The sequence below is a fragment of the Garra rufa genome, chromosome 8 (assembly GCF_049309525.1).
Source record: "Garra rufa chromosome 8, GarRuf1.0, whole genome shotgun sequence".
Classification (NCBI taxonomy): Eukaryota; Metazoa; Chordata; class Actinopteri; order Cypriniformes; family Cyprinidae; genus Garra; species Garra rufa.
Genome location: NC_133368.1, coordinates 31,276,117 through 31,302,942, shown reverse-complemented (window position 1 = coordinate 31,302,942; position 26,826 = coordinate 31,276,117). Strand labels below are relative to the sequence as shown.

At 36.5% G+C, this 26,826-nt stretch overlaps 1 protein-coding gene across 1 annotated transcript in view; it reads left to right on the top strand.

Annotated features, from left to right (window-relative positions):
• spegb (striated muscle enriched protein kinase b) overlaps nucleotides 1-26,826 on the top strand; it is a 125,373-nt gene that overhangs the window by 86,204 nt on the left and 12,343 nt on the right. Inside the window, 26 exon segments of the mRNA XM_073846352.1 lie at nucleotides 586-846; nucleotides 972-1,130; nucleotides 1,228-1,417; nucleotides 3,746-3,975; nucleotides 4,117-4,236; nucleotides 5,752-5,856; nucleotides 6,830-7,036; nucleotides 7,131-7,254; nucleotides 9,890-10,062; nucleotides 10,147-10,259; nucleotides 12,260-12,428; nucleotides 14,047-14,146; nucleotides 15,377-15,577; nucleotides 17,243-17,300; nucleotides 17,528-17,605; nucleotides 17,710-17,882; nucleotides 17,995-18,021; nucleotides 19,152-19,304; nucleotides 19,438-19,480; nucleotides 19,640-19,708; nucleotides 19,792-22,414; nucleotides 22,493-22,642; nucleotides 22,819-22,935; nucleotides 24,586-24,753; nucleotides 26,189-26,311; nucleotides 26,611-26,775. Coding sequence (XP_073702453.1) covers nucleotides 586-846; nucleotides 972-1,130; nucleotides 1,228-1,417; nucleotides 3,746-3,975; nucleotides 4,117-4,236; nucleotides 5,752-5,856; nucleotides 6,830-7,036; nucleotides 7,131-7,254; nucleotides 9,890-10,062; nucleotides 10,147-10,259; nucleotides 12,260-12,428; nucleotides 14,047-14,146; nucleotides 15,377-15,577; nucleotides 17,243-17,300; nucleotides 17,528-17,605; nucleotides 17,710-17,882; nucleotides 17,995-18,021; nucleotides 19,152-19,304; nucleotides 19,438-19,480; nucleotides 19,640-19,708; nucleotides 19,792-22,414; nucleotides 22,493-22,642; nucleotides 22,819-22,935; nucleotides 24,586-24,753; nucleotides 26,189-26,311; nucleotides 26,611-26,775 — 6,099 coding nt within the window.

Below are 26,826 nucleotides of genomic sequence, written 5' to 3'. Positions count from 1 at the left end.
CAGACATACGATTTTTTAAAGCTACATAAAACAAAAATAATGACTTTATTCAACAATTTATTCTCTTTCGCTGATGTCACATGGACTATTTCAACAATATCCTTACTAGCTTTCTGAGCCTTGAATGTGGTAGTTGTGTTGCTGTCTACGCAGGATCAGAAATCTTTCAGATTTCATCAAAAATATCTTAATTTGTGTTCCGAAGACGAACAAAAGTCTTACAGGTTTGGAACGAAATGAAAGTGAGTAATTAATGACAGAATTTTCATTTTTGAGTGAACTATCCCTTTAAGATCAAGTCTGCAAAAGCTCAGTCCAGGCAATTTTGAATTCCGGGTATAATTTTGAGCTGATCCGTACTGAGCCATGAACGGATTATGCTGACAGACAACGTATTAGCATTTTATCCTAATATTTCAGCTCTGCTGTACAACACATGCTATTAGCAGACTATGTCTCCTATATCTGCAGCAGATTAGACCCACGCAAAGACTCCTGTGAGCTTTAAACTTAAGCTTTGGACTTCCTTATATGGGGTGCTTTTCTTGACCAAACGTTGATTGATCTTTATCATTTTTCCTGCAGCTCGTCCAATAGAGCCAGGCCTGGCCATCATTCGGCCAGTGAGGGACGTGATGGTGAAGGCAGGGGAGACTGCCTTGTTCGAGTGTCATGTGATCGGCCCGCAGGACACAGATGTTGATTGGCTGTCAGATGGGAAACTCATCCAACCAGCTCTGTTGAACTGTAAGATGCACTTTGATGGGAAAAGGTGCAGGCTGTTGCTTAACTCAGTACATGAGGATGACAGTGGAACATACACCTGCAAACTGAGCACAGCTAAAGGTGAGCAGTTTTTTTTAAATACACCAACAAGTCTGTATCACAAGGAATTGCATTTTCTTGGCTGGGTGTAGCACCTGACCCTTATTAAACTGCCTGTTGTACTTCACATGTCATGTGATTTATAGAGGAGCTGACATCTAGTGCCAAGCTAAAGGTCGTAGCATCCATAGAGCCCCTCTTCACCCGTAAGCTGGATGTACTAGAAGTTATCGAGGGTCGTAATGCTCGATTTGACTGCAAGGTCAGCGGGACGCCACCTCCTCAGGTCATCTGGAGCCACTTTGGTATGAGTCTAATTCCCTTGAGTGCCTCCCAGTGTCAGTCCTGTAAAGTAACATTAAGATGGTTGAGTCATTTGTGTGTCATGTCTTGTGTCAACAGATCATCCGCTGGAGGAAAGCGAAGACGTTCGAATTTTAAAAGAAGGAGGACGGCATTCATTAATCATTTCTCATGTTAGTAATGAAGATGAGGGTCTGTACACAGTAGTAGCGCGGAACTCGTACGGGGAGGACGAGTGTGCAGCGGAGCTATATGTGCAGGAGCCCAGACCGGCAATATCCTCTCAAATGTATGACCTTGTGACTAATGATTTACTCTGACGTTGTTTTAAAGGTTTAGCTCACCTAGAAATGAAAGTTCTTCTTCTTTCGCGAGATATAATCTCAGATATAAACACAATTCTGAAAGAAATAATCCTGAGAAAAAGTCTGAATTGTGAGATATAAACTGGCAATTTCCAGAAAAAAAGTCAAAATTGTGAAAAGTCACCACACGGAATAAGAAAAAAATAAATAAAAAGGTAATTGTGACTTTTTTCTTGAAAATTAAAGAAAAACTGACATAATTCTGAAAGAAAGAGTCAGAATTACGAGATATCAACTCTGAGAAGAAAAGTCTTATTTTTGAGATATAAATTAATACATCTACATATAAAAATAATTGTGAGAAGTCGGAGAAAGGAATAAGAAATAAAAAGGTAATTGTGCATTTTATCTCACAATTGTGAAATTTTCTTTAATTGTAGGTTTATATCTAACAATTAAAAAGAAAAGTCTGAATTTTAAATATAAACTTGCAATTGCAAGAAATCGCAAGAAGGAATAATATTGATAAAAAAATATTTAATAAAAAATAAAAGGCAAGGCAAGTTTATTTATATAGCACATTTCATACACAATGGTAATTCAAAGTGCTGTACATAAAAAGGGCAATTGTGCATTTTTATCTTAAAATTTTGACTTTTTTTCTTGTAATTGTGGTTTTATATTTATCTGGAAAAAAAGTCTTAATTGTGAGATATAAACTAGCAATTTCCAGTAAAGAAATATAAAAAAAAAAAATGGTAATTGTGACTTTTTTTTCTTGCAATTTTGAGAATTGCGACATAAACAATTCTGAGAGTAATAGTCAGAATTGCAAGATATCAACTCATAATTCTGAGAAGAAAAGTCAGAATTTTGAGATATAAACCTGCAATTGCAAGAAAAAATTATTGTGAGAAGTCGCAGAAAGGAATAAGGAATTAAAAAAAATAATAACTGTGCATTTAATCTCACAATTGTGCATTTTTCTCATAATTGTGTGTTTATATTTAACAATTAAAAAAAGTCTGAATTGTGAGATATAAATTTAGATTTGTGAGGGGGGAAAAGTCAGAATTGTGAAAAGTCACCATAAGAAGGTAATTGTGACTTTTCTTGCAACTCTGAGGAAAAAGTCATAATTGTGAGATAAACTCATAATTGTGAGGAAAAAAGTCTGAATTTTGAGATATAAATCTGCAATTGTGAGAAAACAGCAGAATTGTGGGAAGTCTCGAGAAGGAATTAAAAAATAAAAAAATAAAAAGGTAATTGTGCATTTTTATCTCACAATTGTGACTTTTTTTGTCATAATTATGGGTTTATATCTAACAATTTGAGAAAAAAAGTCTGAATTGTGAGGTATAAATTTGCAATTTTCCAGAAAAAGTTAAAATTGTGAAAAGGCGCCACAAGGAATAGGAAATAAAAAGGTAATTGTGACTTTTTTTTCTTGTAGTCAGAATTGCGACAAACAGTTTTGAGAGAAATAGTCAGAATTGCGACATGTAAACTCGCAATTTTCAGGGGGGAAAAAATCTAATTGGGAAAAGTCCCCGGAAGGAATAAGAAATAAAAAATAAAAAGGTAATTGTGACTTTTTTGCTTGCAATTCTGAGAAAAAGTTTTTAATTGTGAAATATCAACTCAAATTGTGACACAATTTTGAGAGAAATATTCAGAATTGTGAGATATAAACTCATAATTCTGAGAAGAGAAGTCTGAATTTTGAGGTATGAACTTGCAATAGAAAGAAAAAAGTTAGAATTCTGACAAATTGCAAGAAGAAATAAAAAAATAAATGTGCATTTTTATCTCACAATTTTAGCTTTTTTTCTTACAATTGCAAGTTTATATCTAATAATTCGAGAGAGGAAAAAAAAGAGTGAACTGTGAAATATAAACTCCGAATTGTGAAGGGGAAAAGTCGGAATTGTGAGATAATTAAGACAATAAAAAAATTTTGTTATTCTTTGACAGAAAAAAACTTCCATACAAACCTGTATGGAGTTATTTTGTCCATGGAACATAAAAAGGAAACATTTCAAAGAATTGTTGTAATTTTTTTTTGTAAGGATAGTTCGACGTGGCTGTTTAGTTCCACACCATAATGTTGTCTATACAGTCTTCAGAATGGATATTATAGCTTTGTGCACAGATTAAAAACAGCATTTTAACAGGTTTAAGATGACAGCTTTCATTTTTGGGTGAAGTGTCAAATAACAAAAATCACTAAAATGTTCTTTCATGTAACCATTTTGTCCATAAAAATGTAACATCTTGATGGTTTTGGTTTTTGATTTGATCTTTACCAGAGCAAAGCTGGAAAAAATGCCCTCCATTCCCGAAGAACCTGAGGTGCCTGAAAATGAGGTGGAACGTTTCACCATGCCAGACTTTGTCAAACCGCTCTATGATCTGGACGTAGTCGAGGGCAGAGAGGCTGTGCTCAGGTGCAAGGTGGCCGGCCTGCCGTATCCAACCATAATTTGGTTTCACAATGGCAAGAGAATCGACAGCACAGAGGACAGAAAAATGACACAGTGTAAGTTAGTTGATAATATAATTCAATTAGCTTAAGCTCTGCTAAGCTTTTCCAGAAAGCAGTCCCTATGGAAATGATAGTGTGAGTGGCGGGAATAGCAGGAAAATAAAGTGTTTGTTCTCTATGTTCTCTCTTCTGTAGTCAGAGATGTTCACAGCCTGGTGATCCGCTCTGTTTGTCATGCCCACGGAGGAGTTTACAAGTGTGTCATATCCAATAAGGTGGGCAAAGCCACCTGCTATGCCCATCTTTACGTGACAGGTGAGTTTAGTATATCATTGGCTTCGGCTATCTGTATTTGACAACTTGAATATGTTAGAAAAAGTGCATCTTAAAGCACTTTAGTTGAATTTAATAAAAATGACTCTGTTCAAAGGTTTACATACACTTGATTCTGTGTTGTTACCTGAATGATCCACAGCTGTTTCTGTTGTTTAGTGATAGTTGTTCATTGTTTGTCCTAAACAGATAAACTGCCCACTGTTCTTCAGAAAAATTCTTCAGGTCCCAAATTCTTTGGTTTTTCAGTATTTTTGTCTATTTTAACCCTTTCTAACAATGACTGTATGATTATGAGATCCATCTTTTCACACTGAGGACAACTGAGGGACTCATGCAACTTTTACCGAAGGTTCAAACACACACTGATGCTCCAGAGGGAAAAACGTTGCATTAAGAGCCCGGGGGTGAAAACTTTTGAACAGAATGAAAATGTGTACATTTTTCTTATTTTGCCTAAATATCATATTTTTGTCATTTAGTACTGCCCCTCAGAAGCTACAGAAGATACTTACATCTTCCCCAGAAGACAAAATAATTTAAATTTAGCCTTTTTTTCACCCCCCAGATCTTAATGCATCATATTTCCTTCTGAAGCATCAGTGAGCGTTTGAACCTTCTGTAATAGTTGCATAATAGTTGAGTCCCTCAGTTGTCCTCAGTGTGAAAAGATGGATCTCAAAATCATAGTCATTGTTGGAAAGGGTTCAAATTGACAAAAATACTGAAAAACCAAAAAAAATTGTGGGACCTATAGAATTTTTCTGAAGAACAGTGGGCAGATTTAACTGTTCAGGACAAACAAGGAACTCAAGAACAACTACCACTCAACAACAACAACAAAAAAACATAGCTGTGGATCATTCAGGTAACCACATTTTTAAGAATTAAGAATCAAGCGTATGTAAACTTTTGAACGGGGTCATTTTTATTATTATAAATTTGTTATTTTCTCTTGTGGACTAATTTAAACATCTTTTATGTGAAATACCTTATTCAGGTTACTACTAAATAAAAAAATAACATGCATTTTGTATGATCCCTCTTATTTTGCAGATTCTGCAAGGTGTATATAAACTTTTGACCTCAACTGTATTCTAAAACTCTTATATTTATAGATTTCTGTTGGGAATCATTTTTAGTTTAGATTAAATTAGAAGTTATTTAAAATTAAATAAAATTAAAATTGAACCTAAAATTCTGATAATTACCTAAAATTCATTGGTCAAAGGTGTATTTTTCAAATATTTTTCTTTGGATTTCCAGTGCCTACTGCTGACGTGAGTTACCCTAAAAGATTATTCAGACACTCCCAAGTTAGCAGCCCGATCGGCATCATATAACCAGCTTATTTCAGATCTTTTCCACATCCCAGACTGTTCAAAATAATACTACAATTTATTTTAAGGCTGCAGCATATGCATGCATGTGTGAAAAATAGCGAGAGACTCCTTTGGCACCAAATAAATATTCTGACTGACACTTTTGCCGTTTTAGACATCCTTCCTGACCCGCCAGATGGGGCCCCCGTCATTGAGTCCATCACTGGCAAGACTATCACACTAAGCTGGAAGAAACCCAGAAGACTGGATCCATCCATTGGTATAATTAAGCATGTTATTTATGTATATATTCATTTAATTTAGAAACTGTTCTTGTACAGTAGCCGTTCTCATTTAAAGGTTTGCAGTTCCCCAAAGGAACATTTTAATTGGTCAGTGGTTGCTCTTTCGTAGCTGTAGGATAATAGAGTTATTCTTAATGGAGTTCACAATTATGTTTCGTTTAAATATCAATTGTTACTCAGATACTTAGGGGAAGTGAAAATAGACACTCTATAGACAAATTTTAGATTATTGTTTTTTTAAGCACAAAATCAGAGAAACGGGACTCTTAAAAGTGAAGTGTGTCATTTCTGCACCACTATTTGCACCAGAATTGCTTGATTCGGTTCAACCAGTGGTGTAAGTTTGGGACTATGGGACTATTTCTACTACTTTTGCGCTTTATTTTAAGTCTTCTAAAGCCCTATGACAGCTTTGTGTAACAAAAGTGCTTGAATTTAACAAATATAAGATGATAAATGACACAATTTTTGGGTGAACTCTTCCATTAAAGAGATCTCATTTGTGATCTTTATTTCCAAGAGTCACTCTATTGGCATCCTCTCTTTATACTAAATGTACTCTGTCAGCATACAGTAAATATTGATAGAGCAACAGTGTGGTGACGCTGGTTGGATAGCATCACAGATGATTAACCTGACCTCCTCTTATTTCCTTAACACATTTCCAAGTATGGTCACCTGCTAAATATAGCTTACTAGCACTGTGATACAGTAACATTTTATTTATTGCTTTTTAGCAGATATTCTGTGTTGGTGATGTTGTTGGAAACAATCACAGATTTACAGCTGCATTGACTGCCCAAGTCATAAAATTTGAGTGTCCTTGTTCCACATTGTCAAGCACTGTTTCCTCTCCTTGCAGTGTAGTTGAAAAATGTATCGGAAGTAATCCGATTTCCTTTTATGGTTTTGGGTTTAATGCAAAAAGATTTTTATTTTTATTTCCAGATCCTAGCTCCCTGATGTATGCTGTTCAGCAGCAAGCTCTAGGGTCGATCCAGTGGACCATCATCGCTTCTTGCCTGAAACAGACCACCTATACCATCACCAATCTGTCTAAAGGTGTCCGCTATGCCTTCAGGGTGCTATCCATCACCAGCAAGGCCTTTAGCAAGCCGTCGCCTGCCACCGACCCAGTGCAGCTGCTAGATAGAGGTATGCCTCAGCAGACAAGGACAGCCACAGTCAGACGGGTCAATGAAATGTATGAGTTACAGCAGGAGACTGGCTTTTATCTCTCCGTCTGCAGGTCCGTACCTCCAGGAAGCTCCTGTAATTATTGACAAGCCGGACATTGTGTATATGGTGGAGAAGCAGCCCTTAAGCATCACAGTCACTCTCAACCACGTCAATGCATCGGTCACATGGAAGAGGTATTTTGCAGTTTGATTGCATTGAATTTTTTCGGAATCATGGAAGCATGTTTCTGCCACTGAATTAAAAAAAGGTAATTGTGACTTTTAATCTCACAATTCTGACCTTTTTTTCTAGCAATTTTGACCTTTTTTCAGAACTTTGAGATATAAACTTGCAATTAGCAAAGTAATAAAGTCAGAATTGCCTGATATAAACTCCCATTTTCGAGTTATGTCAAAATTGTGAGGTAAAGTCAGAATTGCAGGATATAAACGCAATTGTGACTTTTTTTTCTTTCGAATTGCAAGTTTATATCTTGCAATTTTGACTTTATATTACACAAGTCTGGCTGTATAACTCACAATTGTGAGTTTATATCGCGCAACTCTGACTTTATAACTTTCAACTGTGAGTAAGCATCACAGTCACTCTCAACCACTTCAATGCATCAGTCACACGAAAGAGGTATTTTGCATTTTGTTCCATTTGGATCATTTTGTAATTAAGGCTGTTTCCGCCACTGAATTAAAATAATAATAATAATTGTGACTTTTTTTCTTTTTTCTTTTCTCAGAATTATAATATAAACTTGCCATTGCAAGTAATAAATTCAGAATTGCATGATATAAGTTCGCATTTGCAAATTATTATGTCCAAATTTTGAGATAAAAGTCAGAATTGCAGGATATAAACCTTTTTTTTTCTTTTTTTTTTTTAGAATTGCGAGTTTATATCTTGCAATTTTTACTTTATATCACGTAATTCTGAGGAAAATTAAAAGGTAATTGTAACAGTTCTTTTTTATGCAATTCTGACTTTTTTTCTGAGAATTGTGAAATATAATTTTGCAATTGCAAGTAAAAAAAGTCATAATTGGATGATATAAACTTGCATTTGCAAATTATAATATCAAAATCATGAGATAAGGTCAGAATTGCAGGATATAATTAGCAATTGAGACTTTTTTTCCTCAGAATTTATATCTTGCAATTTTGACTTTTTTTCAATTCTGACTTTATAACTCAATTGCAAGTTTATATCATGCAATTCTGATTTTATATCATGCAATTCTGGCTGTATAACTCGCAATTGCGAGTTTATGTCACGCAATTGTGAGTTTTTTTCTCACAATTCTGAGAATAAAAGTTTGTATCACGCAATTCAGAGTAAAAGAAGTCAGAATTGTGAGACAAAAAGTTTTATTCAGTGGCAGAAACTGGCTTCTATATGGAATGGGTATGTTTTGCTATGCGTAATAATTATTCATAACTTATAAAACTGTTGATACAAAACTTAAAAGGATAAATTGCTCAAATTAAAATACTCTCATCATTTACTCATCCTTATGCTGTTTCTTCTGTCAAACACAAAAAAGATGTTTACTAGAATGTCTAAGATGCTCTTTTACATTCAACAAAAGTGGTTGGATATATACTGTATATTTGCAAGCTTCAAGACACAAACTCCAGCTTCAGATCTAGTCTGGCTGCGTCTGCCACAAAAATTTATTTGTTCAAAAACACATGCTAAACTCACAGCACAGAGCTTACTGCATTCATTCACTGTAAACGGAAACATTCTGAGGCACGGAAAACACCAGATCACGAGCTGATCGCCTGAACGAAGTGCATGCTTCACTTTAAAGCGCACAACGTAAACAGACTTGGTAAAGGGCTTAAGCCAACCGATTTCGGTTTTAGTTGATTTGACAGATACTGTGCCAAAGCATAATGGCTTTAAATATATTTTAAAAATGGCATTTTTTGCCCGGAAGACCTATCGTTTCATATCGTCACAAGACAGTTTTGCTATCGCGATATCACAATATTGATAATATCGTTACATCCCTATTATCTATACAATTGATTGCCTTCCATCCTTTTCAAATCATGATTCCCAGAATAACTTTGTATATAGACGTGCCGCACAAGTTTTTCCCTATGCTAATGATTCTTTGTTGCTATAATTTAAGAAAAAAAAAAACAGTACTTTTTTTGAAGAAAAAAAACCCTGAATATTTTTATTCAAGTCTAAAGTAGCCTAACAGCCTACTACAGAAATTGAATGTAATTATTTGAATGTAAAATAAAAACCGCGTCTTCACTGTAAACATTAAACATGCTTTGTTTCCTATTAAAACTACAAAAGTCCTCCATTCAAGAGCAGTGAGTGATGTTTCTCTTTGTATTTTTACGTTTTAGTAATATTAAGCACAGAGACGGCAGAAGGAATATTATTTGTTGCCGCTTACACGTATTTTCATTCTCAACTGTTTATGATAATTTAAGATATAACTGACAAGGGTTTACATGAATAATCATAAACCGCCTCATTTTGAAATATATTTGCGTGCATTTGACCATTTAGGCGCACACCTTTAGCTAAAAGATAACTTTACATGTCCGTGTTCTGCTCCGTCTCTGAGCGCATATACAGAACAGCGCTAGTGTTCTTTCTCGCCTTTAAAAACACAACATCAAAGAAACATTAATAAATCAAAAAACGTTTTACACCTAATTCCATTTGGTCTTTTGTTTCTTGCATCTGTTAAATTGTATAGTCATATAACCTAAAATATTTTGCTTTTGCAAGGACATATTAAAGTAGTTGGCCAAAAGAAAACAAGTAATTATTCTGCTGTTATGTTTTCAGAGGAGCAGTGACATTGTCTAACAGACCGGGTCTGTTTGAGTTGAGCATGCCTGATGATGACCAGCATACGCTGAAGCTGTGCAAGGTAAAGAACAGCGATGTTGGTCTGCTCACCTGCATCGCCAGCAACAAGTACGGCAGCGACTCCTGCATCTTAACCTTGGAAATGGCAGGTATGTTGCTGATTTCAGAATAAAACTACATGACAAACTATATTATTGCACATATTCTGGGTCTCACTGATTTCTCCTCTCTAGTGGCACCAACTTTTGAGACCATCATGGAAGACCTGGATGTGAATTTAGGCGAGACTCCTCGTTTTGCGGTGGTGGTTGAAGGCAAGCCAGTCCCAGACATCCTCTGGTACAAGGTGTGTTTTTAGAAAATTCTTTTTTAGGATTTATATACTATTAAAGGGTTAGTTCTCCCAAAAATGACAATTCTGTCTTTAATTACTCACCTTCATGTTGTTCCAAACCCGTAAGACCTTCGTTCATCTTTGGAAGACAAATTAAGATTTTTTTTTAAGATATTTTTTGATGAAATCTGAGAGGTTTCTGACTCTGCATAGACAGCAATACAACTGACACATTAGGTCTAGAAAGGTAGTAAGAACATTGTTAAAACTCTCGAATTTCATCAAAAATACCCTGTTTTTTTTGTCCCAAAGATGAAGGAAGGACATAAAGGTGAGTAATTAATGACTGAATTTTCATTTTTGGGTGAAATATCCCTTTAAATATGGTTCTCTTTTAATAAATCACTTATTTAAAAACAATTATTTTCTATTCTCTTTTCTATTCCCCATCTACAGTCAAATTAAATTTATTCAGACACCTTCAACATTTCTCACATTATCACAGTTTATTCTCTATAGTTTAGAAAATGGTAATAAAATATGACGAGGATTCAGCGTTAAACCATGTTAAAACAAATTTGTCTTGATAATCACAAATGTATTACAGTCAAACCAAAATTTATTCAGACACCTTCATAATTTCTCACATTATTTTTAGAAAATGGAAATAAAATATGACTAGTTAAACTGTGTCAGAACAAATTAATCTTGATAATGTCAGATAACTTTGATAGGGTATACATTTTTGGGTATAATATGTCACAGTTTACTTTATTTTGCTATCGTCACTTACATAAATGAACTATAGTGTCCTGTACCCACTAGTGAAAAATATTAAAAAATTTATCTGGTGTCTGAACAGTGTTGTTTTTGACAACCATCTTAGATTTAGTCTTAGTCTTAGTCTTTTGGACTAAAATGCTTATTAGTTTTAGTCAAATTTTAGTCACTTCTATATGTGATAGTTTTAGTCGACGAAAAGACAAAAAGGTTTTAGTCTAATTTTAGTAAAAAAAAAAAAGGGGGAAAAAGTAGTCTTTTAACAAATTAATGTAGGTCATTAAGTATTTTGCTGTTGGGTAGTGTCACTTATAAATTGTGAAAATAGCAGATCTATAGTTCAACACATTGTGAGCTTCCGGATTGACTATTTTCACCAATAATTACAATAATGAAGGAATGGTTTTAGACATAAAAGACATATATTTGAAATACACCCATAGGTCCTCTCGCCGTTTGCGACCACCCTGTGTGCAAACTGCCGCCATCATGGTTAATCGTCTGTCTGTCTGAGTGACAATAATGTGACGTGTTGAGCACGTTGTGCGCTGCACGCCAGGTGGTGGGCGTAACCAAACAAGAATAGAATGCTAAAACGCTTGCCATACTAGTATGGCAAAGAGTATTTAATGTTAAAACGGCTTGCCATAGCGGCAGATACTTTTTAGGTTTTAATTGGCATGCACAATAAGCAGAAATGTCATGCATTTTAAACGTCTGACGGACCACCCACTAACATTTTCGTCTATTCTCGTCTCATCAACGAAAACTCACACACGTCTCGTAATGTTTTAGTCATCAAAGAGCCATTTTTATCTCGTCATCATTTCGTTATCGTCATGAAAAAAAGTGCCGTCAACGAAATGATTTCGTCATCGTCATCGTTGACGAAAACAACACTGTGTCTGAATAATTTTTGGTTTGACTGTACATCTGAAAAAAACTTACTTCAAAGGTAGATCTGACTTTTATTCAAACCATGTCAGCCCCTCCTTCTGATCTCTCACTAACATCGCTTCCCTTGAGCTATATCCCTTGGGAGCATCACATACTGTAAATCATGCTAATTTATGCTTTGAATGATACTGTTGGATATTCCATCTCCTGCCTCAAGGCTGTGGCTTCTATTTAATTCGTCACTACCCTGTTCACCTCAAACCCACACAAATGCATTTTAGATTCAAATCACAACAGCGGGATGGCCACTCAGCCGTTTTCCTCTGATTTTTCAGGGGGACACCCTGCTGTCCGAAAGCAGCCATTTCACATTTGTGTACGATGACAATGAATGTTCTCTAGTGGTACTGAACACTCAAGCCGACGACTCAGGAGTTTACACCTGTACTGCTAAGAATCTGGCTGGTTCTGTGTCCTGCAAGGCTGAGCTGACCGTCCACATCAGTAAGCACTTTCACTTTAATAAAGGAGCTTGTATTTCTAAGCACGTTGTTTCCACCTTACTGCAGCCTCGTGTCCTAACCAGGTGAGATAGAACAAAGTGATAAATCCAGCACTGTCACAGGCCTGAGATCAAATTTTTATGGGTGATACCTTTGTCCTTCTGTGGTCCCTGAAGTTTCGATCTATCGATCTGTCTGTCTATCTATCTATCTATCGTTCTATATATCTATCGTTCTGTCATTCTTTCTATCTATTGTTCTATCGTTCTTTCTATCGCTTTATCGTTATCTATCTATCTATCTATCTATCTATCTATCTTGTTGTCGTTCTTTCTATCGTTCTATCTATTGTTCTGTTGTTCTTTCTATCGTTTTATCTTTCTATCATTCTGTCGTTCTTTCTGTCAGTCTATCTATTGTTCTTTCAATCGTTTTATCTTTCTATCGTTCTATCGTTCTGCTGTTCTTTCTGTCAGTCAATCAATATTTGTATCGTCCTATCTATTGTCCTATCATTCTTTCGTTCTTTCTATTGTTCTAACATCTATCATTCTATTATTCATTCTATCATTCTATCTATTGTTCTTTCTGTTCTATCATTCTTTGTCGTTTTTTCTATTGTTCTTTCTATCGTTCTATCTGTTGTTCTATTGTTCTTTCTATCGCTTTATCGTTCTTTCTATCGTTATATCTATCTTTCTATCTGTCATTCTTTCTATCGTTCTGTTGGTCTGTCTATCATTCTATCTATCGATCTTTCTATCGTTCTATCATTCTGTCATTTTTTTCTATTGTTCTATCTGTTGTTCTATCGTTCTTTCTATCACTTTATCATTCTTTCTATCGTATTTCTATCATTCTATCTGTCATTCTTTTTATCGTTCTGTCAGTCTGTCTATCTTTCATTCTATTGATCTTTCTATTGTTCTATCATCTATCGCTCTTTCTATCGTTCTATCATTCTTTCTGTCGTTTTTTTCTATTCTTTCTATCGTTCTATCTATTGTTCTATCATTCTTTCTACCGCTTTATCATTCTTTCTGTCATTCTATCTATTTATAGTTCTGTCTATCATTCTATGTCATTCTCGTCATTCTTTCTGTCGGTCTGTCTATCTATCATTCTATCTATCGATCTATCTATCGTTCTATCATTCTTTCTGTTGTTTTTTCTATTGTTCTATTATTCTTTCTATTGCTTTATCATTCTATCTATCGTTCTGTCATTCTTTCTGTCAGTCTATCTATCATTCTATCACTTTATCGTTCTTTCTACCATTCTATCGTTCTATCTATTGCTATTTGTATCAATCTTTCTGTCGTTCTGTCATTCTATCTATCGATCTTTCTATAGTTCTTTCTGTCGTTCTTTTTATCTATAGCTCTTTCTATCGTTCTGAAAAAAAAATACACATTTATTATTATTTATATATATTTATATTACAATTTTTGTGTACATTAAAGTGGTCATGAACATGTTGAAATGTTTGAAAATAAGCATCTATTAAACTTGTAGTGCATGTGTACCCTGATCAAGCAAAGCTTGCCAGTTAATTTGGACTGGCTTTTAGAAATTATCTTTGTAATTCCTGATTGCTTTTCTTGACTTTCTGTGTCTAGCTAAACAGTACAAAGACGACCCCATGGAGGATGAGGCGTCCATCCTAAGAAAGATGCGGAGGCTCACTGATTACTATGACGTTCACAAGGAAATTGGGAGGTGAGTCATTCGCCCTGAGCCTCACTTGGACATGCACCATTTATCTCTAATGATTTCCTCTGTCGGCCTAGAAACTCAAAAAGCCGACTCCATCAGCTCTCACTGATGACAGATCTCAGGTCTTCTGACTCATCACACACACGTCTAAGGTTTAATAAAGCGTCAGCCGATGAAAGAGTTGGCACATTATTAAAAATACACTTTTGGTAGGGTATTTCAAGCTCCATAATCAAAGAATGATTCAGCCACTTCAGAATAGGCCACAAAACCCTTGAAATTTCACAAGTTGTAGAAAATTGGATCTCTGTGACTCATACAGACCTTTTAGGTTTGTACAAATGCAAATGTTGATTTAAATGTGGTTAATTAATCAACATATTATGCAATTAAATCAACAGCTCTAGTCAGTATGCTCATTGTGCTCCTTAAACCATTTCAGGTCAATTTAGCATTAATGTGACTTTAAAACTGTTTAATGTAAGATGGTCAAAGCCATATTTTTAAAGGGAGGGTTATTTGTTTGACACAGTGGTACACTGAGCACTCGACTGGGCGGAGAAGAGTGCAGCCATTGTGGCGCTGTATCTCTGCTCTGCATGCTGTCGCTCTCTCTTTGCTTTAATTATAGTCTTCATGGCCGACTGCCACCGTTCTATTAAGACCTGAACCCGACACATGCTACAGCACTACACGCATAATAGCTCTTTTCCAAAACCTAGTGAGCTGTTTGCACTAAAAGGATGTTAGGGCATCATAGGTGCACTCTTTGATTCCTTGAATGTTTTGCCAACATTTAAACTGCAAATGGAGAACAAAAAAAGATGATTATGAATATGAATTTAATGCAAAATTGAGTATTTTACACAACATTTATCCGTACACCATCACAGAAATTCTAATGGTTTCCCCTACAAATGCCATTACAAATATTACAAACCATCAACTTTTAACCATTAAAACCATTGATTTTTTTATGACACATTCCATTAGGTTTTAAAAAGCCACCAATAGAAGGCGACCAATTACCAGTACAAACCCACAGGGTTTCCATTTAAATCAATACAAGTCCCACTACAATCAGCAAAACCATTACAAATTCTGTGATGGTTTCTTTTGTTTTTATCTTTTCATTGGCTGAATTATGCTATTATTATGCTATAGTTTTTCACCTTTTTTCCCCAAACAAATGTTCTATTTTCTATGATTTGATGAGAAATGTTATTTTCTTAGAGGGGCGTTCTCATACGTGAAACGAGTGATACAGAAGGCTGGAAAGAATGAATATGCAGCCAAGTTCATTTCCGCTCGGGCTAAACGGAAGACCTCCGCTCTGAGAGAGCTGAACATCCTCTCTCATCTAGACCATGAGAGGATCCTCTACTTTCACGACGCCTTTGAGAAGAAGAATGCGGTCATCATCATTACAGAGCTGTATCCTTTAACATCTTTGAGAGCTTTAGGGATCACCGACCATAAAAGCAAGCTTAATTAAGCAAAGTTTAAGTTTTTATTTTAAACTTTGTGACATTTAAAGTTTGCCATGATGACTTATAATTTTATGAGTCAGAAGTACAGATGAATAGTGGCCTTCTGCACTGAGAGGTGTTACAGCTGCTTGTGTAATCTGTGCCATATATATTCACACCTGCCTTAGAATCGTTCCGGTGTGTATTGCTTCAGTCCATCTGTTCTTCGACTGTCACAAATAGTTGGCTTATGTGTCCTTCAAGGCAAAGTCTCCTGGGAAGACAACAAAGAAAGGACATCTTACATAAAACATGCACTTAAATTGATGCAATCACAGAGTGGAGACTGAAATTCTTGAGTCCATATTTGAATCTGGAATTCAAATCACATTTAAGCAGAAAGTTTTAGGCTTTTTAAAAATTGGAAACAGAATAGTTTAAAATGAATATAAAATATAAAGGTTTTCCACTACTTCTAGGTTGCAAACGTAAAACAAACCAAATACTGATACTGTTATTTTTTTATAATTGAACACTGAACTTATACTATTATTATTAAAATATATAAAATAATAATTGCTGTGTAAAACAGATGTGTTTTCGCTTTTGGACCCTGCTTTGTACACTACCAGTCAAAAGTTTTTGAACAGTAAGCTTTTTAATGTTTTTTAAAGAATTCTCTTCTGCTCACCAAGCTTGCATTTATTTGATCCAAAGTACAGCAAAAACAGTAAAATATTTTTACTACTTAAAATAGTATTTGTATTTGAATATATTTTAAAATGTAATTTATTCCTATGATTTCAGAGCTACATTTTCAGCATCATTACTCCAGTCTTCAGTGTCACATGATCCTTCATTTTTATTATTATTATTATTATTATTATTATTATTAATAATAATATCTAAATAGATGAGTACTTTTTTAGGATTCTTGGATGAATTAAAAGATCCAAAGATCAGCATTTATCTGAAATAAAAAGCTTTTGTGACACACAAAATACAAAAGCTTGGAGTCAGTGTAATATATTTATTTTTTGGGGATGAGAATAAATTATAGAAATTAATACTTTTATTTAGCAAGGGTGCTTTAAATTGATTAAAAGACATTTATAATGTTACAAAAGATTTCTATTTCAGATAAATGCTGTTCTTCTGAATTTTCTATTCATCAAATAAACCTAAAAAAATTCTATCCAGCTTTTCAAAAAACATTTATTTTATTTTATTTATGATAAATGTTTTTGAGCAGCAAATCAGAATATTAGAATGATTTCTGAAGGATCATGTGACTGGCGTAATGTTGCTAAAAATTCAGCTTTGAAATCACAGAAATAAATTACATTTTAAAATATACTGAAATAGAAAAAAGTTATTTTAAATAGTAAATATATTTCAAAATTGTACTGTTTTTGCTGTACTTTGGATCAAATAAATGCAGGCTTGGTGAGCAGAAGAGACTTCTTTTAAAAACATTAAAAATCTTACAGTTCAAAAACTTTTGACTGGTAGTGTACACTATCTCAAATCCAATCTGGCACAATCACACTTCATCTCACAAGTTGTAGTGATGATTAGTTGATCACAAGCTTTGCCCCATCACTGTGATTGTCCTTGACAATGTGTAAAGTTGCCATGAGGAGCTTCTCGACAGACTTACAAAGAAATCAACAGTAATGGAGTCAGAGGTGGGTGAAGCAGTTTGATTATTTAAAGTTTTAACAGACTATTCTCTTACAGTTTGCCACAATTGGATTTGTCCTGGGCCATTTCTCTTTGCATCCTCTAGTTACCTAGAGGATAAAGAATGTATTCTTTTATTTCACAGTTGAAAGTAGCCTCAGATTTTAGAGAATAAGGACAGGAGTAGCAAAGGTGATATGTATCCCTAAACTGTCTGAATTGTTTACTACAGATTCGATCCAGCGTGAGGCAACTGTTGGAGGGTATTAGTTATCTTCATCAGCATGACATACTTCATCTAGACATAAAGGTAAATGTTATGTAATTGCTGTCATTGTCATTTCCCTCCATAAGTAAGCAATAATCACAGTAAGAAAACGATGTGTTGACTAGACTCTTCTTTTTTCCGCTTAGCCTGATAATATCCTCATGGCAGACCCTAGTAGTGATCAGATCCGCGTTTGTGATTTCGGAAATGCTGTAAAGTTCACGCCTGATGAGGCACAGTACTGCAAATATGGCACTCCAGAATTTGTCGCCCCAGAGATTGTTAACCAGACACCCGTCTCCAAGGCAACGGACATCTGGTAACGCACCTGGTCCCTCTATCACAAAACAGCTCTTGAACAAATCTGCATGCAGCCTCTAAAGTATCATGAATACAGTAGTGTCTCACAATTTAACTTTTTTTTGTTGCAGGCCTATTGGAGTTCTGACATACTTATGGTAGGATTATTTCAATTGTCTATTAGAATAAAATGATATTATGTTAGTTATTTTAGAGTTGTGTTATGCAACTGTATGTTATAAATGAGCAATATCACATGAGTAGCCGTGTGATATGGCTGTATATAGTTCCGTAGGTAATCACAGCATGCCGATATACAGCCATAACACATGGCTACTCGTGTGATATTGCATTTATACAACAATTCGACAGCACAAGTCTGTAAGTACATAAGAATTAAAAACGGAGTGTCTTTAAAAACCCTGTTTTGTGCGAACTACTTCCTTTCAGATTCAAATCTCAAGCTGACAGTTTAACAGCTGAGCCCAAGCCTCTGTTACTAATTTGAAAACATGAAAATGAAAATAATACTAAAATACATTAAAGTATTACTGTATTAAAAGATTACTGTATTATTTAGAGTATTATGAGAGGGATGTTAATCTTTCACAGCTCAATCTCATATTCACAATAAAACATTAGTTTGAATGTCCGTTGGCGAAAGCGTTATCTTTGTCGTACTATCCATTTATCTAATAAGTGTGATTTCCAATGACAGTGCTGCTCAGTGCATTTTTTTGGCTGTGACTTACAAGGTGTTGCTGAAAGGAAATGAAAGGAAAGGTGATGTGAGGCCAAGTATGGTGACCCATACTAGGAATTTGTGCTCTGCATTTAACCCATCCAAGCACTAGTGAACACACACACCGTGAACACACACCCGGAGCAGTGGGCAGCCATTGCTTGTTGGGGGATCGGTGCCTTGCTCAAGGGACTCACCTCAGTCGTGGTATTGAGGGACCTTTGGGTTACAAGTCCGACTCTCTAACCATTAGGCCACGTCTGCCCCCGTAATTAAATATAACATTATAACACAGCATTAAATATAATGTGATGAGATTTTGCCCTCAGCCAAAACTATTTGCTCTAGAAGAAGTAAAAGATCAATGAGAGCAAAGACTGCCGTTAGATTTACTCAAAAGTAAGCAAATTTTCAAATAGACCTTATCTTTACTAACTAACCGCATATAGAAAGAACTGTTGTATAAAAATATATATTTATATTTACTTATAAATATATATAATATATATATTTTAATTGTAATAATCAAACAACTCTGTTTTGCAGTCTCACTGGAGTTTCTCCTTTCGCTGGAGAAAACGACCGCAGTTCTGTTCTTAACATCAGGAACTATAACGTAGCTTTTGAAGAAAGCATGTTTACCGACCTCTGCCACGAAGCTAAGGGATTCGTCATTAAACTGCTGGTGGCTGATAGATTGTAAGTAGAATCTACAGTGCTTATCTGCTGCACCACACTCCTGTTTGTAATTTATTGTGGATAAAATTATTTCTACTGCTAAGAGCACTTTGTGTTAACTGGCAATTTGTTTAATGTTTTTTTTTATCTGCAGGAGACCCGATGCTAATGAATGTCTTCGGCACCCCTGGTTCAAGGTAACAACAAAGTAGAGGAGAAAAGACGAAATGTTCCTTTTTAGATCCTTGGCTATCCAAATGTGTTATTTAAATTAATACAACATCAAGTTAATTTTATGTATTTAATGGAAACAGTTATTTACAGTGATTGTTAAAATACATATTTTGTTATTTTAGACCCTGAATAAGGGTAAGAGCATCAGCACAGAGTCTCTTAAAAAGTTTTTGTCCAGAAGAAAATGGCAGGTAAGATAATATTAACGACTTGCTCAAAACGTTATAGATTATTTTTGTATGTCATTTTAACAATGTTCAACTATCTCTTTTAGCGATCTCTTATCAGTTATAAATCTAAGATGGTGATGAGGTCTATACCTGAGTTACTGGATGACTCCTCCAGCCATATTTCCATTGCTGTTCCACGACATCTGAAACAAGGCTCACCACCACCTTCGTCATCTTCAGATTCGGATGAAGACATTGATGAGCTGCCTTTTATCCCAATGCCCATAAACACGGAATTCTCAGGTTCTAGAATGTCACTGACTGAAATTGTAGGGGATGATGAATTGACTGGTAGACCGAATGGAAATGCTGAGCGGCCTGCTTCAAGCCATCAGAAGCAAGAGCCCATGGAAGTGGAGACATTAGAGGGTGGAGATGCAGCCGCTAGGGGTAGAGCCAGGAAGAGGACCACACAAGATGAAGAAAAAGGCTCATCTGATGAAGAACCAGCAGAATTGGCCAAAAGAGCAGAACAGGCAAAAAGACCAATGCGTAGAGGTTCAAGCATGGAGTCAGATGAGCCAGAGGGAGCACGTCGCAGAGGAGAGTTACGCAGAGGGAGCTCAGCTGACAGTGCCCTGCAGCTCCACATCAAATCAGAGGAGGGCACAGAAGAAACTTCTACTGATGGAAGCAGAATTCTACAAAAGTCAGTATCTATGGAGCTTCCAAGGAGAAGCCCAAGTCCAGGAGCTGCAACGCTTAGCCAGGAGGACTATGCCCTGAAACTGGAACTGATGAGGCAGAGACTTCTCAGGGGTGGCTCTGTAGACAACAAGATGAGTGGATTGCGTGGCCCATTGCTGGAAACATTAGGCATGGGGGATGAGAAGCGCTATGTGCGGGGGTCTCGCCTTGGTAACCCTCCGCTTGTTAGAGCGGCATCCAGCGAGTCACCTAGAGATGATGTCCCAAAGACCAAGATACTCCGCAAGAGTGCTTCCTTCAGCCAGGGTGATTCAGAGCCCATGCCCCTGCACAGACGGATGGGAGCACCTCTAGAGATCCCACTGGCGCAAATAGAAGAGAGACGATTGCAGGAAGCTGTATCCATGTCTGCTCTCACAGAGCCAGTCAAGGATGCTCGCCCCCTCACCCCAAAAATTCACACGCCAGAACCAGAAAGACGTGAGAAAGAGAAAATTGAAGAAGAAGAAGAGTCAGAGGTCTACAAGGAGAACAAATCCGAAGAAGTCATTGTTGTGCCAAAGACTAATGCAGATGAAACCAAAAGTGTTGATCAGAAATCTTGGGAGATTGATGCACAAGAGAAGGTCCAGAGCAAGTTAGAGGAGCTCAGTGAAGAGTCTGAAAAAGTGGCTGAAATTAAGCCAAAGACCCCCATAGCAGAGGAAACAATTGAGGAAGAGAAAGAAAGAGAGGATCAAGAAACAGAGAAAGAAGTGGAGCCTCCTGTTCCAGAGATTGAGGTTAAAGAAGTTGAGGATGATGTAAAGGCATCACCAAAGTCTCCAGAGGTCATCATTTCCACCAGCTCAATCATGGTGACCCCAACAGCTGCCCCTACTCCCAGCCCCCAAAGTGTCGTCTCAACCTATGTGACTCCATCGCTCCCTGCACGTACAGTGCTCCCAGATGGAAGAGTGTCTGCATATGCCAGTATCATGCAGACCATTATGGTACCATCAGTCCAGGCATCTAGCCAATCTGATCCTGTGCCTACACCTACACCAACAACCCCAACAACCATCCCACCATCAGTTCCAGTCTACGCACCCATTTCCAGACACATCTCAGAACCAACCCTTTTGTCAACTTCTTCATCCAAACCAGACCTTCATCAAACCACTGAACATCCTGCAGTCTATTCTCGAGTTGCCTCAACAGAACATCCTCCTAAAGAGCCAAGTCCTCCTAAGACTCCCACTCGTGCCTCCCCTAAGCGAGAGCCATCTCCTGGAAGCAACTTTCAGGACCTTGCATCTGAGGAGGTCTTTGAAGCTCGCTTCAAGAAGCGTGAGTCCTCTCTAACACGTAGTCTTAAACGGTTCTCATTCCAGAAGACTGAAGAAAAACCTTCCACCGTTGCTCCAGAAACTGCCGAAGAAATGTATCGGCCAGGGCCAACTGGTGCACCTTTAGAATTCGTACCAAGGAGGTTGGAAGAGAAGTCCAAGTCAGTTCAAGATCTTCGTGAGGCGGAGAAGGACCCTGGGTTCATGAGAAGACTCTCAATGCGCTTGAAAAGAACCCCATCATTGGAGAGGCAAGAAGAGAAGCTCAAAGAGGAGGAAGCTTCAGCACCCAGGCGTCGTCTGTCCTGGGCACTGGGACGGAGGGGATCCCAAGAAAAGAAAGAGATTGAGATGGTGAGGTTGGATGGAGGTCCTGAGCCTCCCCCAGAGCCTGAGTCCAAAGCACCCTCAGAGTCACCTATCCTTGCCATGCGCAAGAAGATTGGCAGTACCATGGCAAGCCTATCCACAAGGATTAGGAGCCACTCTGAAGACAGGAAAGATGATAATGAAATCAAGATGGAGAAGAGGACACCTATATTCACAAAACTGCGGCGTTCCACCTCAGAGGGTGGCAGTTTGAAGAGGATGGGTGTCCCACAGAACCAACTGGCTGCCCAATCGGGGAAAGGGACTTCATCAGAATCTCTCGATTCCATGTCCAGCATCCAATCAGAATCAGCTGTTAAAAGTATGCTATTTTTTTTTTTGGTTTGATGCTCTTAATTTGATACCTCCTTGTTGTTACAAGGCCATATTTTTTTTCCAGGTGCAGAAGTTGAGCGCAGATCACGATGGGATCGTTGGGGGTTGACGAGGGGGAAAAGAGACAAGACAGTTTCCCAACCAGACATCCCAGCTTCCATTGCCAGGGAGAATGGCTCCCTTCGCTCTCGCCAGTACACACGTCTAACATCTGGTATTGCACATTTAATTTCAGGAGACATCTATTTGATTACGTCCGGTTTCATTATAAAGATTTACATATATCATGAGTGAATCAATTATTCATATGTACTTGCTTTAGCACAGCTGTGGGAGATAAATTATAGTCCCTGTCTCACTAATCTTTTCACTGATTCTCTCAACAATTAGACTTCCCTCCTGTGTTCCATATCAAACTAAGGGATCACGTTCTTTTGGAGGGAGATCCCGTCACTCTCAGCTGCCTCCCTGCTGGCAGTCCTCACCCACGCATCTCATGGATGAAAGGTCTGATTCAAATTGTAATAAAAGCTTCTGTGGGACTAAAGATAATATAATCTGACCTAAATTGAGTGCAATATCCTTAACTGAATATTCTGGATATGACATAACTTTGCAATAACTATATTATCTCAGTGCTGTAGAGATTTTGTTCACTATATTGGCTTCATGGTTTTTTTTTCAATCTGTAGAAATTAGTTCTTTCAGTCTTTCACAATATACCGTCTCAGCCAATATAGAGTACTTTGAGAGTTTAAGAAAAATTATTAAACGCATATATTTCTTGGCATATTGTTCTTTGATTAGGGGTTCAAGCGCATAGTGCCAAAACGTTAGAAAGGGGCAGGGCCACTTTTAGTAAAATGCCTAAAACTCTTGAACGGAATGAGATATATTTGCCAAACTCGGAACAATTATGTAAGAGCTCAATCTAAAGTCATAGAACAAAAATTGTGGTGCTTGGCCACTTGGTGGCGCTATAAAAGGGTAAAAAAAGCCTATACCTACTCGACTATTTGTCCTATCAACAAGAAAATTGCTGTGCACGGTTTTGGTCTAAAGTGCCACAAGTGTCTATAAGGACATTTGTGTATCTCAAAAAACAAGGCCCGCCACTGGCCGATGAAGTTTGAGCACCTATAAGACAAGGTTAATAGAGGCAGATCGGAACAAAACTTGGTGGGCCTGTTTGACTCATGGCCCCAAAGGTTTGTAAAAAATTACACTGGGGGGTGATATCGCATTTTTCAAAGGTGTAAACGATTGTACATTACATGGTTTTTCGCACATACCTGCGATATTTGTATCATATGATAGAACTCTTCATTCCAGATAACTTTGCCTCTAGAACCACTGCTATCAATCAAAATGTCTGTTAAATGATTGAGAAGATGTAAAAAAAAAAACTACTTTTGCAAACTAGTCATAGGTTTTTCGCTCAATCTGAAAAAAAAAAACACTGCAGTAGAATTAGGAAAACTCAAAACTTCACGAAAACTGGTGAGCACATGCGACAGGTGATTCTAAGCAAGCATGCAAAGCTTTAAGCTTTAAAGGTCATAAATGTAAAAAAAAAAAAAAACTATTTCTATGGTACCTGAATTTCCCAAAAATTTAGGTGGTTACAGGCTTACTAAATAATACCATTTACTTATGTGCTTAAATGCCTTAGTTGCTTGAACCCGGTAACTGCTGCTTGCAGCTATATTTGTTATTTATTTTTAAATAGGGGATAATCTATAGTATGCTGGGCATTATCACAAAATAAACCTTAATATGGTTAATAGGACTCCATTGCAAATGATAATATTAGATAATTGTACATCAAATTATTCAAGTTTAAATTATTTTATAAGGAGTTTCAGAGTGATTTCTGATTTTTTTTTTATTGTCCTTTAAATGTGTCATTCCTGGCATTAATTTAAATGTGTTGTTGCACTTAACTATGCATTCTTGCTATTTATTTTATTTTAATAAACTATTTATTTTTTGGTTATATATAGAAGGATCTCTTTTCACCTCAAAGGAATGCCACCAAAGTCAAAGTCTAAAATGTCAACATTAACATTAGAGCAGAGCAGATTGTGGCTTTGAGATTATGATTTTGGAAAAAGTTCCTGACTAACATTTTTGCTTTTTAACTTTGTGTATTCTCAGATAAGAAGCCACTTGAGATTGACCCAAGAATGAACATGATATCCTGCCCTGACGGGAGACAGCTGCTGATGATTATGAAGACCACCAAGAAGGACGCAGGCCTTTATGAATGTGTGGCTTCAAATGCACTGGCCACTGTCACCAGCTCATGCGTTGTGTCCCTTGCTCGTAAGTACAAGACCAGAAGCAAATGAGAAAGTGAAAGAAAAATAGATGGGTAAATGAGCAATTGATTGAGAAAACAAAGCAGAGAAGGAAAAGTGCAAAGTTAGGGTCACTGAGACTTTAAATTATTTAAATGTTATTCATTCATCCAAAGCAATTAAATATTCTGCTGGGGGAAGTGTTTGTGTATAAATTGAAGCAATGCAAAATAGTTCATATCAAGACTAAGAATGATTATTAATACACTTGTCAAACTCAAACTTTGACTGCTGATAGTTTCTGACATCGGATTTCATGCATCACTATTCTCACACTTGATGTTTCACTAGGCATGCCCATATTGCATTGCCAATCTCTCATTGAGAATGAATGAGATCTGGTCATTTTGTTGCAGGGAAGTGCTGTCAGTGTGAAACCCCTTCAGGAGGAAATAAAAAGAAAAGTGCTACAACGCAGCGTTGTAGAATTTCTCAGAAAAGTAAAGGCTAGAACAGAGATGAAAGTAGGACATGGTGAAAGAACAGTTAAATTTATTTTTTAAGAGTGCATAGCTCACAGCTAGACTCAGGAAGGAGCTCTTTTAGCCTTGAGAACAGAAATGCCATTGGCTTTTTAACATCGTGAGCAGGCTAATGCACTGCTTATCATTGTGCAAAGCTATTTTCTACAAGAACAGCAGGCCATAAATTATTCACTCCTTTTTGTGCTTCACAAAGCTGATTAATATGGAAAGTTGACTTGCTAGCAGAGGTGCAAATATCATGTAGCTGTCTTACCTGAGACAGTTTTTTTTCTATTGTATTGTATTGTATGTATTTATTTATTCTTTTTGCATTAGCGTCTGCATATATTATAATAATACCCTTCACCTGCAAAGGTCAAAGAAAAATTTAGAAATTGCACAAATGTGGAAAACCATGTGACTTTCTGTAGGAAATATAAAGGTTTTTTTAAGATATGTTTAGCTCTAAAATGTCTAATCAGCTAGTAATGTGATTGTTTGTCAGTCCAGTTTCTATAAAATTGCCTTTCAAAAGGTTTGGTGTTGGTAATATTTTTTCCATTTTTGCCATTATGAAAGCCTCTTATGTTCAAAAATAAAATAAATCAGTAATATTGTGGAATATTATTACAATTTAAAATAACTGATTTGTATTTGAATATGTTTTAAAGTGCAATTTGGCAAAACAGATTTTTTTTAAGCAGCTATTTTTATTGTCACATGATCCTTCTAATATGCTGTTTTGGCATTTAAGAAACATTATTTTCAATGTTTAAAACACTTAAGCTGCTTAGTATATTTTAAGATACTTTGATGGATAGAAAGTTCTAAACAACATATTTAAAATTGAAATTTTATAACATTCTAAATGTCTTTACGGTCTGTTTTGATCATTTTACTATAAAAACTTACTAAACGCTCGATATTATTTTGTAGGTCTGCCTAATTGTCCTGGGACTCCTGAGGTTCCTCAGAAGTATAAAAACACTGCTCTGATGGTATGGAGACCCTCAGACACCACAGCACCATGCACCTACTCTCTGGAGAGGAAGACAGAAGGTTAGTAAACAGCATTCATTATTTATCTTACTTTGACTGATGATTGAGAGTGGGATTTGTAAAGTATGTTGTTGAAAAGATTGTCAGTTAGGTTCTTTTTTTATTTTAAATGCAAAAATTGTAATGTTTTAAAATGGTAATACTGTAATATCTTAATTGGTTTTGTCCATATATAAATAAAAAAAATTATTCCTTCATTTCCTTTTGCTCTACTGCCCTCTTTTGGAAAGGATAGGTGTTGCAACTAATTCTTGTACTCTATTTCTATACAAGTAACAATGTAATATTTATTTTCCTAGGTGAGACTAACTGGCTGATAGTAGCCACAGGTGTGGCTGACTGTTACTACAATGTCACAGACCTTCCAACTGGTGCCGCATACAGGTTCAGAGTGGCCTGTGTCAACAAGGCTGGCCAGGGACCTTACAGCAATCTGTCTGAAAAGGTTGTTCTGGACTCAACAGGTGTGCAGTCTCATCTGTTTCATGCTGTCAGCAGCCAACAGTTTATTTTTG